We start from the raw sequence: 15264 nt of genomic DNA, 5'->3' as shown, positions 1-15264 counted from the left end.
CTCGGACCAGGTTAAAAAACAATATAACCAAATACAGTTTAATAGGGATTCTCGTTTACCAAGGAAGACATGAGAGGTGTGGTAGCACACTCTGGCAGAGAAAGAGTTACAAGCATGTCAGAGGAGGCTCTGGTTTTAGCTACAATCACTACAGATTGAAACATCTGAATTATGACGATACCAGTAATTATTTTCTCATGTGTCAGCTCCTTCCGATTACCTTTTAAATTTCCTGCCCATTTTTACAAGAACTTCATATCATTTACTCATGAAGAATGGTAAGGTAACAGCAATTCATGATGCCATTTTTAATATACATATCCTACCACCCAAAAAACTTCTGAAGTGTTTAGACCTGTCTGAACAGAGCTGCAGAACAAGATCCAGGTGGGTTCAAGTATTATGTCTCTTTGGGAGTCTTAGCATGAAATTTATCTGTTACTCTTTCACAAATAAATAATTAAAATGTTTTTTTTTTAAATTAAACAGACCCACCATTCTTTAAGAGAGCATGAACTGTTGTGCCTATCAGCTTTAACACTTCTTGCAGTTTAAAAAAAAAAAATCTTTCTGTGGATATGGTGTTCACAAAAGTGAGGAATGAATAGCAATTGCTAGAGACAGGCGTAGTTCAGGCAGGTGATGTGCAAGCTTTCACATACATCTCTGCTAATGCATTTCAAATCCTGATGTTCAGTATCTCTGGTATTCCAGCCTTGGGTTTCTTTGGCAGAGACAGCAAACTGCACCCAAATGTGCGGCGATTTGGTGACATAGATCGACGCCCACTAGGGAACATGAAACATTGTCAGTTTGGATTTGGCTCTAAAGTTGATTTATTTTAAAATGCCACTTCTACAATAGAAGTTCTTCATTTCCAATTATCCCACTGCAAGTCATTATTAAAAAGGATACTTACAATGGCAAGACATTTAAAAAAAGATAACGAATGCCAACTTTTTGTATCTTAATTAAAATTGTGACTATTTACTTGGAATTTCAGACATGAAGAGCCACAATAAGACCAGCAAATAATTGTTTTTGGCCTAAACAAGCTCATATTGTAAAACGTTTTAAAAGGGCAATCAGAAGCACAGTTTTCCCAGTTTCCCCATCAATGTTGCTTAATATTTGGTCTATTTTTATTCTTTGCTGTGAATAATAAATGGAGATGTTGAGATAAAAGAAATGAACTCCCCCTCCCCCGCAGAGCAGGTGGAGTGAGCTATTTGCCTCATATCCCCTCTGTTTCTTGATGCTCTGCAAATGCAACATTAGGATGTCTGTTTGCATTTTACAAGCCCCTCATGAACTCCACCCATTGGTCAGTCCATCCAAAAAAAGGTTATTTCATTTCGGCATAAAAGTCAATGGTTCACTTAAATTTAATCCCAGACTATACAGTTTCTCCTTTTGAAGCTTTACATAGAGTACATTTGTACTCCTAAGCATTTTTTAAAAATGAAAAGATTAAGACCTCACACGTACATTGAATAAATAAATAAATGAATATGTGCCTTAGAAACAGAGCTACATAAATATCAAACTACTGTGAACTAGAGCATTCTGGTCCTTCCCTTCTCTGGGTCTGGTACTCTCCACAAAAATTCCATGCAGAGATTACCCCAGCATCAGGTTAAATAATGATAGTAAACACCATTGGATGGATCTCCTCCATTGCTGGCAGATCCCCTAGAGCTTCCAGTGGACACCAAGAATCATGGCACCAGTTCAGACATGCTGTCAGAGCCTACCTACCGTATTGCTGCCCCCCAAGTTTGTATAAATTTTTCCAGGTAACTTTTGTGGTACTAGAGATGGGATGAAGTACAACCCTTCTGGCCTTGTATCTTCTTGTCACCACTTCCTCCTGCACAAAGAACCTGGGGGGAGGGGCCTCTGCAGGGGCCAGAGGCTGGAGCACCAAGCTGCAGAAACACCTCAGCTGCTCATTCACGGGGAAAAGTTCAGAACCTCATGTTGAAGGTTCTCTTCCACATGCAGGTCAGGAGAATATCCCCCTGGCTAGGGTGACCAGGTGTCAGGTTTTAATCAGAATGGCCAGTCAAAAAGGGAACTAGAAGGCTCCAGTCAGCACACAGGCCACGTGGGGCTGTCAGGCTACCCAACAGGCTCCATCTGGCTTCCAGGATCAGTTGTCTATGGACTCCTAGATTGAAGGATGGCCACAGGGGCTCTATTTGCTGTTCCCATGCCACCCTGAACACCAACACCTCAGGAGCTATGGATTTGGGGCCTGTGGGTGGAAGCAGTGTGCAGAGCCACTGGGCAGCATCTCCACTTAGGAGCTAAAGGACATGGCATAGCTTGCAGGGAGCCACCTGAGGTGAGAGTGCTGCCCTCATGCTTCTCCCTCACTTCCCCAGCCTTGGGCTCCCTCCAGCACCCAAGCAGCCTCCCAGAGCCCCTTCAGGTCCTTCAAGCCCCTGCCCCAGCTTGGATCCTCCTCCTGAACTCTGAACCTGTGATTTTAGGCCTCACGCCCCAAAGCGGATGCATTCTCCTCCCCTCTGCACCCCCAATTCTCATCCCTGGCCCCATATCCCAGAGCCCACTCCACACCTCTAGCTGATGCACTCCCCTTCCCCTGCACCCCGAACTCCTCATCTCTGGCCCTACCCCAGAACCTGCACTTCCAGCCCAGAGCCCATCGCTCCTACATCTCAACTCTGACTCAATCCAGAGCCCACACATGCATCCCAAGCCCTTTGTCTCAGGCTTCACCCCATATCCCCACCCTTGCTGAGGCCCTCATCCTGCCCACACCCCAACCTCCTGCCCCAGCACAGTGAAAAAAATGAGCAAGTAAGGGTGGGGAAGAGCCACAGAAGGAGGCAGGATGGACTGAGCAAGGGGATAGAGACGAAGTGCTGAGATAAGACAAGGGTGTTCAGTTCTGCTCAATTAGAACGTTGTCATCCCAACCATTGGTCATAACACTTTTCATGCAAGCCTCTCAACATTTTAAAAACAAGGTAAGTAGATGTGATTTTACCCAGTGCACAAAAGGGAAGTTTGAGGAAATGAAAGGTTAAGACTTGCATAAGAGCACACCAGCAAAGCACATCAGTAGCAGAGCTGGGAACAGAAGAACCCTCTTATAAAAACTATATACAGTAATAGTCTACAACAACCAGCAGTCCTGTGGCACCTTAGAGACGAACATATATAGGATCATGAGCAAAACAAACTTCATCATATGAACTGGAGTGGAAACAACAAAATCCAAGTATATATACACTAGGAGAAGCCTGTCAATTGTAGGACCCATGTTAATGAAGCTAATTAAGTAGACTGATGCATCCCATTCATAGCTTTCGATGTGAATATGCAAATGTGAAAGGCAGGAGAAATTACCTTTGAACTGTGTTAACCAATTAGTATTTTTATCCAAGCCCAGACTGACAGTGTCAAATTTGTAAATGAATTCCAGTTCAGCAGTCTCCCTCTGTAACTGGGTGGTAAAATTCTTTTTTATAAGAATGTCTATGTTTAAATCCATTTTTCAATGTCCAGATAGACGACGGGCCGCATGCAGCCCATGGGTGGTGTGTTGAGTAGCCCTGCTATAGGGGAACATTTTAGCCTGTTTGAGACCCTCTGTTCAGTTTGGTTTTATGCAGGGATCAACACATGGCCCATGGGTTGGATCCTTTGAACATGGCCTCCACTGGGAACACACTCCACAATGGCAAGTCAATATAATGGTCTTTGGTTGATATATGTTTTAGTAGTTAAATTCCTGGATTGTCACTGCTCATTAAGAGTGCTGACAAATATTGCATTTTCTTAAAATCAGCAGAACTGACTTAAATGGGGCCTGTGTGTTGTGTAGTCTTGCCTTAATCTTTGTATTCATGCCCGTCAGTTTGAAGGAAGCTATTTTCATATATATTCACATGTATATACAATCATACTTAAGTTGCGGCCCTCGGCACGTGCTTTGAGTATCATTGTGGCCCCCAGGGCTTCCAAAGTTGAGTAGTCCTGCCCCACAAGTTTGTGTGTGTTACTGTTCCTGATGTGTGTCCATTATACATGGCAGAGGGGCATTGTGGGCAATTGATGATGTATATCACATTAGAGGATGTGTAATTATATAGGTCCCCAATGTGGTGGCTTATGTGGTTAGGTTCTGTGATGACAGATTGGCAACAGGGTTTGTTCCAGCAGCAGATTCCTGGGTGAATATCTGAGGTGTGGTGTGTAGCTGCTGGTCAGTATTTGCTTTGGGGAGTGGTGAGGGTGATGATTGGCCTGTAGGCCATGAGTGGCCTGTCTCCCAAGGCCTATGAGTGAGGGATAATCTTCCAGAATAGGCTATAGATTGTCAAGGATGCACTGGAGGGGTTTTAGCTGGGGGCTGTTGGTAAAGACCAGTGGTGTTCTGTTATCTTCCTTGTTGGGACTGTCTTGAAGTAGGCGACTTCTTGGTACTTGCCTAGCTCTGCCAATCTGTTTTCTCACTTCCCGAGATGAGTATTTTAAGTTTTAGGAATGCTTGATAGAGACAGGCAGTCCCCGACTTACGCGGATCCGCGCTTATGAACGGGGCTCTCTCGCCCCGGAACTCGCAGGCAGTGGTCCCGCCACCTCGACCTCTGGGGCGAGAAAAGCTGCTCCCGGTGCCCTTGGTCTGCTGGGGACCGTCTCCAGCAGACCAGGGGCACCGCGAGCAGAGCCGCAGCAGCGGCGGCACCCCGCTGCGGCTGCGGCTTTGCTCCTGGTGTCCCTGGTCTGCTGGGGAGGGGGGCGCAGCTAGTGTGCCCCCCCAGCAGACCAGGCTTTTGTTGTGGACCCTGGGGCAGAGCAGCGGGGGTGCTGCTGGGTTGCTCCAGTAGAGCCAAGGAGCGGTACTACTGGAGCAACCCAGGAGCACCCCAGCTGCTCTGCCCCAGGCGTGTCCGATTCAGCCACTGCTGAAACTGACCAGCGCTGACTACAAGAAGCCTGAGGCAGAGTTGCTCTGCCCCGGGCTTCCTGGAATCAGCCACTGATCAGTTTCAGCAGCAGCTGACTTCGGGACGCTTGGGGTTCTTAAGTTGAATCTGTATGTAAGTCAGAACTGGCGGTCAGTTTCAGCAGCGGCTGAATCCGGACGCCAGTTCCGACTTGCATACAGATTCAACTTAAGAACAAACCTACAGTCCCTATCTTGTACGTAACCCGGGGACTGCCTGTAGTTATTTGTCTCTCTCTGTGGGATTAGAGCAAATCCGGTTGTGGGATTGGAGCAAGTCCGGTTGTATTTCAGGGTCTGAGTGTAGACAACTAATTGTATGATGTGTCCTGCATGGAAGCTAGAGCTATGTAGGTAAGAATAGCGATCAGTAGGTTTCCAATATTGGGTGGTGTTTGTGATTATCATTTATATATACTGTAGTGTCAATGAAGTGGATCATTTGTGTGGACTGGTTCAGGGTAAGGTTGATAACTGGACGGAAATAGTTGAAGTCTCCGTGAAATTCAAGGGTCTCCGTCCCACGGGTTCACATGATGAAGATGTAATCATTGCAACATAAGTAGGAGTGATGCTGAGGATGAGAACTGAGGAAACCTTCATCAGCCGTAAAAGTGTTGGCATATTGTGGAGCCATGTGGGTACCTATAGCAATGCTGCTGACATGAAGGTATAAATGGTCTCCAAATTGGAAATAGTTGTGGGAAAAAACAAAGTCACATAGCTCAGCCACCAGTCTAAACGAGTGTACTCCTACTGCAGCAAGCTGGTTGTGTTTGGGACTGTAACTTCAGAAATGATGCAGTATTTTTAATTTTCATATGAATAGGAGTCCTCAGTCTAACTTGACATGCTCTCTTCCCAGCTATAATTTACATTAAAACGGTTTCACACCTATTTCTGCAACTCTGCTAGGCATATAATAGTATCTGACTAGTACTACAATATTTCTGAAGAGAATGAATCCCTTTCAGCATTAACATTTGCTACACCAACTTATGAAAAACATGGGTATTCTATCCTGAAATCCAATTTAAAACCTTTGATAAAGTTAACAATTGTATGCCTACATGAAAAGGGACAACCCGGTATTTTACACACTGCATACTATGCTTTTCTAGTGCAATGATCTAAACGGCTGCAACCCAAACATTAAGACAAAGCTCAACTATCAAATCTTAAAGACAGTCTGACTTAAGTCAGTGAAACATAAATAAGTTGGCTTATGGCAATATGGAGAGAAAATCGTTGTGATGTGGAAACAGATGTCCCTGTACATTTTTCACAATGTGGCAGCAGCCAGTGCCTCGTACGCATGGCTTCGCTTGCTAAATTAAAAAATTAATTCAGTGCTAACCTGAACACATTGTATTAACTTTTATTCTAGCTACATTTTCAAAGTAAAGTAGAAATAGCTTTGTTTTAATTAAAATTTTCCATTCATATAAAAACCTTCATTAGCAAAGCATTTTTTCCTAACCAAGGCAGACGAGGCATTGTAACCAAAGGCTCTGTTTCATTATGTTAAAAAGTTATGATTACAGAAAATGTCACAGCGCCAAGATGCACTTGTGGCCAACATAATCGACAGATGCCCACGCGTGCGCGTGCGCGCGCACACACACACACACACACACACACACGTGAAAAAATATGGCTAAAAACATCTAGCATGTCAAGTACAACACAAGTGATTCTAGCTGCACAGTACTTAAATATAATTATGCCACACTTGTGTAAACTCAAGTCAAATGACAGGCCAGAGAGAAGGTAACTGCTTTCTGATTCAGGAATACAGCCTTTGCAAGAATAATCTCAGATCATTTTGAATCAACTGTTCAAAAGGACAACTATAACAGCACTTCCCAGGGCAAAAAAATTCTGATATCCTCGCTACGGGAGCAACCTCTGACTTCAATGTGACTTCCTATATGAATAAAGTTTGACCAGGAGTTTAATTATACTAGGAACCCAGTGAGGACAGTAGGACAAAAGTGAAAATGCTGCCATCCATTCAGCTCTGACAGTTAAATTCCAACACTCAACAAACTTCAATACATGCCAAATATATCTCATTTCAATTATTTTGGCCTCAACTGGAGGTAGAGGAGAAACAATGAAGGAATAACTAAGAGGGTGCAGGATAACAGCTTCATTTTTTTCTCTCCCAACTATCTGGTCTCAAAGTCAACTGTGGTCACTGATGAGTACAAAAATGATCACCTCTGCTTAGTGTCACATGCAGAAGAAGGACAAATCACTGTTTTCTTTTATCTAAAAATCCCAATGATGGGAATCGAAGACACACTGGTTATCCACAAAATAAGGATTCAATTGTAATGTCTCTCACAACAGGTCTTTTTAAGAGCTGCACAACACTCACCACTCACCTTCCTGCTGGAATAGAAGATGAGTTGTAGCAGCAGCAACCAGTGGCCTGGTGGGTTTCTGGTGGCAGAAGGCTGCCTTTTTGTTCCACCTGCAGCAAGGGTGGATGAGGTGAGGCTACTCTGATGAGGCTGCCCCAGCATGCAGCTTTACTCCAGCTAGAGCTGGGGCTGCCAACAGTTCTATTTTTAGTATGGCAGTTCCAAAGGGACCGGGACTGTGGTACTAAAAATAGCACCGTGGGTGGTCTCTGCTCCAATGCTGGCATGCAGTCCCACCCCAAGAGCATCTGGGGTCGGGGCTGCGGGGGCTTTTGGAGCAAAGACAGCAGTACTAAAAATGGCACCACGGACCCATGTCCAGCCCCCTCAAACTGCTTTCCACGTCAAAGTAGAAGATGGGGTGAGGAGAGGAAGGAGCTTGTGGTGAGGAGACAGGAGAGGGCCAAGGCAGCAAAAGAAAGGGGAAGGCATCAAGGAGCAGGGTGGATAAAAGAAATGTCAGGGGGCCAAATGGAGATAATGAGGAAGAGAGCAGGGGAAATGGAAAGGAAAGTGTCAGTGCGGGTGGGAGAGAGGAGAGGACAGTGATGCTGGGAGAGAAGAGGGGAGGGGCAATGGGGGCAAGAAGAAGGAAGAGGAGACGGAAGGAGTGGATGCCAGGAGAAGAGAGGTTGAAAGGCGGGGTGGGCATGTGGAAGGCAGGGGATGGAGCAAGTCATGTGTGAGGGTGCAGAGGGTGGTGAGGGGGTAGGCACCGGGGAGGAAGAGAGCAAGGGGGCAGGTGTTGGGAGGGAAGGGGCACTGAGAGAAAGGGTTGGCACCACAAGGGTGCAGGTGCCAGGGGGACTGTGAGGTTGAAGCAGAAGGGCAGACATGAGGAGGGGAGGGATGGGCACCAGGAGAGAGAGAGGCCGGGCAGGTGAGTAGAGGGAGGTGTTAGGGGAGGGGTAGCTATAGATGATCAATGGAGCTAGAGGAGGAGTGGGCACAGGGGGAAGAGAAGGGCTGGTGCATACATCAAGAAGGATGGAGAGGGGGCAGGTTCCTAAAGGGCTGAGCAAAGTGAAAAATGCAGGGGCCAGGACCGCAGAGGAGCGTGAGGGGTGGGGGAGCAGCAGCAGGCACCAGGGGAGCAGATGGGGTGAGGGGAAGATGGGAAACACGGCAGCAGAAGGAAAAGGGGGAGACTTATAAGATATTAATAACTTGGGTGCCACAGCTGCAGACATCCAAACAAACTCAATTTGCTGCACAAGACAAAATTCATTCCACTCATGAGTAGAAAAATCTTAGAGGGAACACTGCTCACGACTTGCTTAATGTTGTAATGCTGAGTGCCAGTTCCAATAATAGCTTACAAATGCTACATGTATTCATAACATATCTTTTAAAATAGTATGGTATATATTCCTTATGGAAAGTGACTATAAAATTTAGCAGGAATGAAATGTGATTCTGCAGGAAGGTAATATGGGCTATAAAATTACCCTAAAAACATCAGGAATTTGAGAAAGTTTCTCTGAACTACCCTACATAATTCTAGAGAGATAAATATTAAATTCTATGGACTATTTAAATTAAATTGTTTAAAAAAAACAGATGCGTTAAGTGATGTTCATTATCTAGGCTAGATTGTGCACACAGCCTTGTAATAGAGGCAGCATATAGCTGTGTTGTGCAATGGGCAGGGCAGCGAAAGCACTGCGCCCTCAGAACTCTTCCCTTGCTCACACCAGCAGCAGATTACTATTACCCACCACGTGGACTCAGTTACTTTGTCTAGTGCGCTGATGAGGAGAAGGCAGAGTCAAGGCTCTACCACCCAGTCCTCATCCTTCTCTGTCTACTCCTCACCCACTGCTTCAGAGAGCGGTGCTGGTACTGATTGTGAAATAGAAGGCACACCACTTAGTCCCCTTTATGCAGCGCTTCACCTGTAATGAAAGAGGAGCTAGGGCTCAGGCTATTTTTTAAACATTCACAACTGATTTAGCAAGCACAGATTTCTGTGCTCCATCTATAAAAAAAATCCCCTTTCATTTGTGTTATAAAATTGAAGTATTAATGTAAGTCATGATATTGGTTTAACATCCTTGATAGATTAGAAATAACTAGAACATAACAGCCATTCTGGATCAGACCTAAGATCCATCTAGCCAAGTACCCGGTCTTCTGACAGTGAGCAATGCCAGGTAACACAGAGGGAACATACAGAACAGGTCATCATTAAGTGACCATTGCCCATTCCCAGCTTCTGACAAACAGAGGCACGGGACACCATTCCTGCCCATCCCGGCTAATAACCAATGACGGACTGATCTTCCACCCACTTATCTAGTTCTTTTTTTAAACACCATTATCCCTGAACTACAATCCATGCAATCTATACCGACACAAAAAAAAATCCAGACACCATTCTTAAAATGCACACGCATTCAAACCCAACTGATCTCTATGGGCCAAATAGTCTTCCCAGATATATTGTTGATCTCCACCGGCCTACCTGAATTTACATATGTACAAACAACATACATCACTTCCTTCTCTTTTAAAGAAACACTTATTCACGTGAGTAACGCCAGTAGCACCATCAGGGTCTAGTTAAGTTGTGCTTTTATTTTCTACTTGAGATAATGAGCTTGGGCACTGTTACTATACATGGGCTTATAAAACCCTTACTCGTATTAGTGATTAATTACTCACATAAGCTGTTCCACTGATTGCAATAGTCTGTTCATGCAACTAACTGTTCACAGCATATGGGGTTATTAGTCTGGTCCTATAGGAAAATCTAAATTAAATCTTATGTCATACAAGATGTCTTATACCCTCCACTATGAGAAAAATGATAGTACTGGAGGAGAGAAAGTTGTTAATATGCAAATGATTAAATCAAAATGTGGTTATCCATTACCTTTTTAATCCACAACCAGGGTTTAATGTTACTTTGTTTTTACATGACTATTATAATATCATCAGTAACATTTCTGGAAATGTTTACAGTTTTATCTCAGTCTATTGTATATATTCTCTGCTAGCAATTACAAAAAAAAAAAAAAAAAAAAAAAAAAAAAAGACACAATAGTAACCTTTTCTTCCCCAAAATTACCTGCATAGTTTCACAGAACAAGTTAAGTAACAGTACATGGTAAATCTGAAGGGGGAGGAGAGGAACATTCCTGTCAATGTCTCCACACTTTTCTAAACATTATGAAAAACAACTATATTTTTAGAATCCTAGAAAAACTCTGAGTAATCATGATATATATTCTCCAGTTTCCAATGTTGATATAAAAGAGAGGGGTGGGTGAGAGAAGGAGGAAGCAAACATTATGAGAAAATGTCTGAATAGTTTTAAGCAAGAAAAGGAGCTAGATACTTACTGTGTCCTGAGATTTATCTTTGACATCGTAGACTGTTAGTTTTATTTTAGTCTCCTCATAGATAGGATATTCCGGTGGGAATGTCACACCAGTCAAAAACAGTGGGTCTCTTGTTCCCTGTATAGCACAACAGCTCAGATTCAGTAAGGTGGCAGCTGTGTACTGTACAATACAGAATTATGGACAAGTGTGCAGAAACTATGGAGCTTTAAGGAAATATATCTGCTACAGTAAAGAGAAACATGAACTGCCCAATGCTACCAAAGTCAGCAACTTAAAGCTCATAAAACTAGCAAATGACGACAAATGCCCTCATGTGGCCCTGTCACCATAGATCAGTACTCTTAATAGGGTTCAGTGATAAACAATTCTTTTTAAAATAAGATGTTTTATAACCGTGTTTCCTTAGGGCTGTTATTGTGTACATAGATATAATTTGTGCAAACAACTAAAGATGTTGGTTGATTAAATCATCCAAAAGAAAAGCTCTCAGTAATACCAACACAGTTTCTAAAAAAAGGATGAGCTTAAGTATCATGCTGACAATTCACTCAATTTCTTAACCAATGATTATCTTCTCAAGTTAAACATGTAATCATTGCATTTTGCAGGTTTAATTCCAAACCTACCTCAGACTGACTTGTATAATAACTCTATACCAACAGAGGTAGACATTCTCTTGCTAAGTATCTGGTTCAAAATGTATAGCATAATCTCCTAAACATTATTTTGACTACAGACTTTGGATATTACATTTTCTTTTTTTAAAGAATACAACAGTAGGGTCTGATGGAATCCAGCAGACTGTTAGTTTTCTAATTACCTTTAGCAATTTAAAAATCATGCTACACTAACAACTATAGTCAGTGCTAAGATATGAAAACTTCTAAACATAGTATATGAAGCCATTGTTGTCATTTCTTTGGCATAAACATATATAGGAAATTACATACAAACTTGTAAAGATATTTTCTCAAAACACATTAAATTTCCTAATAATTCAAAGCAAGCTTTTAGCATAACTCACATAACATTTGCCTGGTGTACGTTCCATTGTTAATGAAATCTAGCAAGTACTAAAAAGGAAGTATCCTAACCACAGACACCCAGAGCGTGAACATGACAAATTCAGAGCTCAGTTCAGAATCCGGGTCGTCCCCATAATAGAAAATGAATCTACTTATGTCTGAATCATCTATTCCACCTACAGCCATACAACAAGCTAGGAGGTCTGCACTGAACCATCCTGATCTCTTACAGGCTATTTGAGTAATGCAGTTTCAGGATGGCTGACAATTCAAATCATGACAACTGAATTAGCAGTCAGCTGGAATCAGAAGATCACACACAGTGCTTATGAAACAGTCCTATGGCTTAGATTTGTCACACAGCTCACTATCTGTTAAAGTAATTTTTAATTTGTTTGAAAGGGAGACTCTTTCCTGCTTTTAATGATCCTCTCCAATACTTTGTACACACAGTTATGTTTACGTTACATTGTTTAACTTATGCAGTTATTGTAGAAAACAAACTTTACTGTTTATGAGATTGATATTTTGGGAGAGAATTCAAACACTAGCAAAGCAACATCATGCAACTTTTGCTTCAAAACATAAAGCCGATTATTAAATCTATACATACCCCTCATTTTCCAATAAAAAAAATAAATAAAAACTTTTCAATCTGCAAAAACATCAAGTTTTCACTGAGGGGAGAATAAAACAAAAATGAAAAGACAACACACTACATAATGCATACTATATTCTTCAGTGATTAAAATATTTGACAAGAACTCATTGCCACTCATATGCTATCTTAATTTTACATAGCTTTATTTCTTAATGAGAGCAAATATTTTCCAGATCATTCTAAAGCTATGTCTGAAAAGCCAGACTATTCTTTAGGTCTCCTGTTGGAAAAAAACAGACCTTTCATGAACAGGCAAGATCATTTCAGACTGTTTATCCTGGTTACATGCCAAGAACTGCAGACCATTCTCAGGTATGCTTTGCTAATAGCTACAATAAAGCTTGCCTATTAAAGACCATGCACTAACTTGGTTCAGCTGTTCATTTACTTTCTAAGGAAATAAACTGAAATGTAGTAATGAATGGTAATGTAATAAAAGGAAGCTCACCTCCACAATTTCAGTGCTTGAATATCTCGTCAAAGTCTGTTCTGTTGGATGTACTACTGAGATCTGTACAAATGTATTCAGCTTCCGATCACGGGCACTAGCCACTAGATCCTTGCATGCTGGAAATGGTACAAGAGAAAACAAAACTCTAAAAACAAATCTGAGAAAAAACTCTGACATGGGACAAAGCAGACTAAACTACAGCTCTGGATTAAACAGCAGAAAGACTGAGCTGATTTAGCAAAGGAAGTCTCTTGGAAGTACCTTACAGAAATAGGAAGTCACATGCTGCAGAGCTGAATTGAGATGTCGTTTCCACTAACCACATTTGCAGCTCCTGCAGGACTCCCCTGCCAGATACTCATCAACTCTTTTATATGAACACATGCACAGCTGTGACAGTGGGAAACTTCAAAATTAAAACATCTGCTTTCAGCTAATTTGCTATGAACTTTCTCTTTCTCGAGGGAACCTTACTTGGTCATCTTTTGTCTGGCAAGCTTCATGGTATTTGAGTGCTTCCAGAAAATTCTAAACCAATTAACATTTGTTGCTGATTACACTGGTTTAGATGTTCTAACACCACATTATCAATTTCTTGATTAGTTCTAATCATAGGGTAAAGCTGACAAAAATCAACTGTTATGTCAGTGACTGACAGATATAAATGGGAAAAATAATTGCACTCTTGCTATAACACATCATTATTAAAACTCATTTTCCTGGATAAATATGAAGGAATTCAGTTTTTAATTAATAATGATTTTCAATCTAGACTGAAAACTATGCAATTAGTACCTCACACAGCCCTGCAAGTGAGAGAGTATACTTTCCAGACCCAGTCTCTCATGTTTACAAAAAAAAAAAAAAAAAAAAGCAGAAAGGGCTGCAAAAGCAGTTCCTCTCCCTTCCTTCAGCCATGAGTAGTAGCAGAAGCACAGCTGAATTGCTGTGCAGCAACAAACATAGCCAATTGGTACCAATGTGAATTGACTCCAGAGCTGGATGGAACCTACTATGCAGCTCTCTTCAGTTAAAAAAAGGCCCCTAGAAAGTGAGGTGTGATGGGATTTACTAATTTTTTCAATTCACCAGTAGTACCCTAGCAATCCCACCAATCCAGGCAGAGGTTAATTCTTGTTAAAGGTGATTTCAGGGCTTTACTGCCAGCTTGGAACTCATCTAAATGCAGCTGACCTTCAGATTCAGCACCTTAAAGAAGAGCTGTGTTACTCTCCAAGCAAGCTACCTGGCTCTGATGAGAAGGCAGAATGGGAGTTCTGGAGAAACAAAACATGCCTAATTTGGTTTGTATTTTTCTGCTCTGTGTTTGGAGTTTATTGTGTTTGGAATGCCTTACAGACCACATAAAAGGAAAGCAGCCAGAAACTTTCATTGTTTTTGTAGTATTATTAAATCAAAACCTGGAAACAATAAAGCACAAGCCCCAGAGGGCATTTTGAGGTTTCTGTTTAAATCTGGATACCCAGTGAAGTCTACTGTTAGACACTCTCACACTGGTCCTTCCATAGCTTAGTCCTGAAACCAGGAATACAAACAACCTCTGTACTTGGCGAAGTCCTCACAACATGCCTGATATAATAGCAACAGTGCCAAAGGGCAACTCAGAAGCAATTTCTGAAGCCACAACTTAAAAAGCTCACCAAGGCTGTGTCCAGACTCAATGTTTTTTTTGAAAAAAGTAGCCTTTTTTTGAAAAAACTTCACTTTCGTCTAGACTACAGCCGCGTTCTTTCGAAATTAAATCAAAAGAACGTGGCTTTTCTTTCAACGGCGGTAAACCTAATTCCATGAGGAATAACCGTCGAAAATAAGTGAGTGTGGACGTGGGGAGGCCATTTTTTCGAAAATAATGGCTTCCAGGAAGAAGCCCTGGTGGACAATGTGGGGCATGCCTTGCATGTCTCTGGTTCCTGTCTGCAGCCATTTGTTAAAGGGACAGGCACCCTCACAGCCACTTGCGGCAGCAAAGCAGCTAGAGCACACGGCTGGTTAAGTGCAGCATGTCCCAGCCCCAAGACCCTCCTGGCCCTTCTAGAGAGCCTTCTGGGGACCCAACCAGGGGCTCCAAACGCCGGGCACCAGCATGGTCTGGGCCAGAGCTCAAGACCCTTCTCGAGCTCTGGGGAGAGGAGGAGGCCTTACAAGCCCTAAAAAGCAGGCGGCGAAATGTGGACATTTTTGGCTGCATGGCAGAGGCCCTGGCCCAGAGAGGACACTACCTCCGCACCCAGGACCAGGTGCGCTCCAAAGTTAAGGAGCTGCGCCAAGGTTATGTCAAGGCCAGGGAGGATAGCTCCCGTTCTGGGGCAGCCCCTCACTCCTGCCCCTATTATTCTGAGCTGGACCAGA

General features: G+C 42.7%; 1 protein-coding gene across 4 annotated transcripts in view; it reads right to left on the bottom strand.

Annotated features, from left to right (window-relative positions):
* Nucleotides 1-15264, bottom strand: part of INPP4B (inositol polyphosphate-4-phosphatase type II B) — a 478846-nt gene that overhangs the window by 247963 nt on the left and 215619 nt on the right. For 3 of the 4 annotated variants that reach the window (XM_075929897.1, XM_075929896.1, XM_075929898.1), the window contains exons 6-7: nt 12892-13010; nt 10755-10871 (exon numbers count right to left, since the gene is read on the bottom strand). In XM_075929897.1, coding sequence (XP_075786012.1) covers nt 10755-10871; nt 12892-13010 — 236 coding nt within the window. Of the gene's footprint in view, nt 1-10754; nt 10872-12891; nt 13011-13160; nt 13180-15264 lie in introns of those variants that run through there. The other variant, XM_075929899.1, reaches the window with a different exon arrangement.

This window comes from Pelodiscus sinensis, chromosome 5 (assembly GCF_049634645.1).
Source record: "Pelodiscus sinensis isolate JC-2024 chromosome 5, ASM4963464v1, whole genome shotgun sequence".
Lineage (NCBI taxonomy): Eukaryota > Metazoa > Chordata > Testudines > Trionychidae > Pelodiscus > Pelodiscus sinensis.
Note: the sequence above shows the minus strand (reverse complement) of the source record. Positions and strands in the feature narration are given on the sequence as shown.